This window comes from Phalaenopsis equestris, unplaced genomic scaffold (assembly GCF_001263595.1).
Source record: "Phalaenopsis equestris unplaced genomic scaffold, ASM126359v1 Scaffold000297, whole genome shotgun sequence".
NCBI classification, from domain to species: Eukaryota; Viridiplantae; Streptophyta; class Magnoliopsida; order Asparagales; family Orchidaceae; genus Phalaenopsis; species Phalaenopsis equestris.
This window is the reverse complement of record NW_018164739.1, coordinates 2869812-2873778: the sequence shown is the minus strand read 5'-3', so window position 1 is coordinate 2873778 and position 3967 is coordinate 2869812. Positions and strand designations below refer to the sequence as shown.

General features: G+C 34.2%; 1 protein-coding gene across 1 annotated transcript; it reads left to right on the top strand.

The window, feature by feature from the left end:
* Positions 1-990: 990 nt before the first annotated feature.
* LOC110025443 lies at positions 991-1303 on the top strand (the record flags this gene model as incomplete). Its single annotated transcript, XM_020725924.1, is given in 1 exon segment — positions 991-1303. A coding segment is annotated over 1 exon segment (297 nt), but the record flags the coding sequence as incomplete, so codon positions are not given.
* Between the last annotated feature and the right edge of the window lie 2664 nt (positions 1304-3967).

Genomic DNA, 3967 nt, shown 5'->3' with positions numbered 1-3967 from the left:
GTGTGTGTGTGTGTGTGTGTGTGTGTGTGTGTGTGTGTGTGTGTGTGTGTGTGTGTGAGAGACATGTTTAGTGAGTCGTGACAATATCCAACATAAACAATTGTGTTGTAATTGCAACCTAAGATGAATATTTCTCGGGTATTTTCCTATATATAATTGTTTATATTTTGAGCTTTTATTGTTTATTTTGTGATGAACCTCACGAGATAATTTTTATAGTTATATTTTGATGTCAAAGGTTTGCATTATTTGGTTTGATGTTGGCTCTCCGAATGGGGTTATCATCTTTTTTCTCAACATGAATCCGTGTACTCTCAATTACTACTCTTTTGGGTTGTACATTGTTAATCTCTTGTCATGCCACACTCCTCATAGTTATGATATGAGTATCATAATGTTTTCCCATTTTTGTATTTTTGTGGGATTTGTGTTGATAGACTCCAAAATTCTGATTATACAACAATGTGAACTGCACCACACTTTCATACACATGTTGTTGTTCGATCTACGCCATGATCCGGACATCACGACGACAAACGTAATATTTTCTCCTCATTTCCACTCATAGCTCCCACGCAAACACCCCACCAACCAACCAAATTTTTTTCTTAAAAAGATTGACAATTATACTGACCACCCGAAACAACTATATTTACAGACTAAGCGCTCGTGATTTTTTGAACGACCAACAATTTAATAAAAAAAAAAGTAATGGTTGAAATTTTATCATGTATTTCAATTTTTTAGCACGAGTTTTAAAAATGGATGGGAGAGAATGACTGATTTGTAAATAGCAATTTTCGAATGGTCCCCCTGCATTTTCCCCCAAAAAAAGCCTCCTTTGGAATAACTCATATCCCATTGAACCGCTCATCTCATCTCCATCTATGACCGGCCCGCCCATCTCGCCCGCAACTCCCTCTCCAACCTCGCTCACTCCTATAAATACCAACCGCTATCTTCAATCCATTCCACATAATCTGCAACCAAAGCAACAACGTCAATCATGGCTTCCACAATCGCGAAGATCTGCCGCCGTCTTTCCACCTATACTCACCGGAGGAGTACGATAAACGACGCCGCCGCCGAGTTGAAGACGAAGGTGGGGAAGAACTTAGAATGGGCAGCGGTCTTCGTACCGCTGGGAATGGTGTTGTCGACCGGGGTGATGCTCGGACTCCACACGGCGAAGGGCCAGCTCTCGCACTCGCCGTCGGTGAGGCTGAATAAGAAACTGCGAGGCACGATACCGGAAGTCGAAGATCCTGTCCATGTGGCAGAAGAGGGAAGCCGATACGTCAACCGCTCGCTCTTTTTTCCGAAAGATGGCGCACGCTCGAGATTTTGATGCAGTCCGGTCTGGTGTGTCCGCCCCGACCCGGCCCAATAATGCCTTGTCAATGTAAGCCATTTTTTTTTAAATTAATTTATGTTAAAAAAATCAATAATATCGATAATACATTTTTAAGAATTCATTTTTTAAAAAATATATGAATAATTGTTTTTATAGATAATTACATTTACTCGATATGAATCATTGAAAATTTCATAAAAATGAAAAATATGAATCGGTGTTTTACGTGAATTTTGATGTTTGAGGGATAAATTGGTAAAATGGATGAAAGAGACGGCTAGATTTGGAAATAATATTAATGTTTGAGGAGCTGATAAGGGTGTGAACAAGTCGAGCTAAGCCGTCCTCGATTTGAGCTTTAGGTTCTTGAGTTGAATGAGTTTTAGCTCAGACTTGAGATTGATTCTATGGGCTTGAGCCGAATTTAATTTTTATGAAAATTAAGGAAAGAATATCAATGCAAGTTTGTTTTATATCAAAATATTTAATAGATATGAGTAATTAGCTAAATAAATAAAATGGAATCTACATAATCTCAATGAATTAAGGATACAAGTTTGAATTTTAGTATATTTTGAGTTTATTTTATATTAATTATTTTTAAACAAGTCAGAGCATAAGCTAATAAGTCAAATCTGAACTAGCTTGAGTTTGGCTTGTTAGCTCATTTAGCTCTGTTCACAAGCCCCGGCTCATGAGAGGGCTTCATTCACTCACATCTTAGATGGCATGTAGGTTATTGCTCTTGCAGGGAGCTTTATGTTAAGACTTTCTTGTATTTTCCAGGCCATTTAAATACATACCACCCAATTTTTATGTATTTATATATCTAACACTTAAATTTTCAATTTTTACTTTCACACCACTCAAATCTTTAATATTATATAAAAAATATTACTATTTTAATTTTTATGTGCAGACTCCTGACGCAGCTCTATGTGCCGCGGATGTTATTCCTGAGTTATTTTCAGGTTATTTTCAATAATATCGAAATAACCCAGAAATAACTCGCGGTATTTATTTTTAGGTTACTCATAAATAAGCTGAAAATAACTCAGTTATAACCCGGGCGACAAATAGAACTACGTCAAAAGTCCGGAAAATAAGTTTGCTAATTAGATATGTAAATAGATATGGATCGAGTTGTATGCATGTAAATCTTTCTATACTTATGAAAATAATTTGATTGATGCAGGCCGCGCCACGTGGAGTCTCTCGAATCGGTTGGGGTTGATCCGTGATCTTCTACTTACGATGAACGTGATGAATGATAGGGAGTGGGGGGAGTTGTTTAGGGGATATTATGCCTCAATTATTATTATTATTATTATTATTATTATTATTATTATTATTTGTACAGTTATTGCAAATATGTGCAGTCATCCAAGTATGCTTTGATGGATGGATTTGAAATTATTTATAATTTTTAAATATTTGATTTTGGGGTACTTATCTTAATTGCTGAGAATATATTTATAAAGAGAGATATTTGAATTATTTTGTTTATTATTGTTATTTGTTTTTAAAATTTTAAATTATGATTGTTTAGTGTTTTTTTTTGTAATTTTTTATTTTAAAAAACAATTTAATTTAGTTTTGAGAATATTTTAAAAAAATTCAAATTTATTTTGAATGTTAGAAAAAAGGTAAATATGCTCTTATGTAAAATAAAAATATAAAAAATGTAAAAAAAAAATCTTAAATGGTCCCTAAGCTTCACTTTAAACTAGCTTTGCATTGTTTAGCTAGGCATAGTGTTCTGCGAAAAAATATTAGGTCAGGACTCCGGATATATCCAGAGTCCAATAGGGGGACGCCACGTGAAAAGTTGACCAATCACAGTGTATTGTAGTAAACACATTTTACACGTAACGTCATACGATTGGACTCCGGATACATCCGAATTACTGACCTAATATTTTCTCGAGTTCTGCAGCATCTAAAGAGTTCTAAATTTTTTTTAAATAATGTTTTTATTTGTGCAACTTTCTTGTTAGTTGCTAAAAATCCTTTAAAAAAGTTTATCGATGATATAAAATTTATAAGAATATTTATATATATTGTATTTTTAAAAAATGCCCGCAAGGATGTCGGTGAGAGCCGATGGCAGCAAAAACTAGCCGACCACCTCATTTGGCCAGCCACCTCGCCGGATTGACCCAACAGTGTGTCAGATATACGAAAAAATGTCGTATATATAAAAATGTGTCAAATATACGAAAATATATCAAATATATAAAAAAAAATGTCAGATGCAGGAAAATGTGTTATTAAAGATAATAATAAAGAGACAATGATTTTATTTTGTATACTTTTATCCTCCTATCATCTATTGACATGAGGACTTTATTTTTCTTGTAAGGGGAGTTATGTCATTTAGGTTTTCTAGTCATTTACGCTTAGCTCTCTAGTTCCCTTGTAATAGCTTCTTTCAATATATAAAATAAACTTGAAAACCCTAATAATATATTATCTTTGCCCTTCTTGTGGCAATAATTGTGTCACTCCTTCATTTTCGCTCCCTCTCCCTCTCTCTCTCTCTCTCTCGATTTCTATACTATATTCCTTAGGCACAATGTACATGACATATATGAATTATATATATATATATAT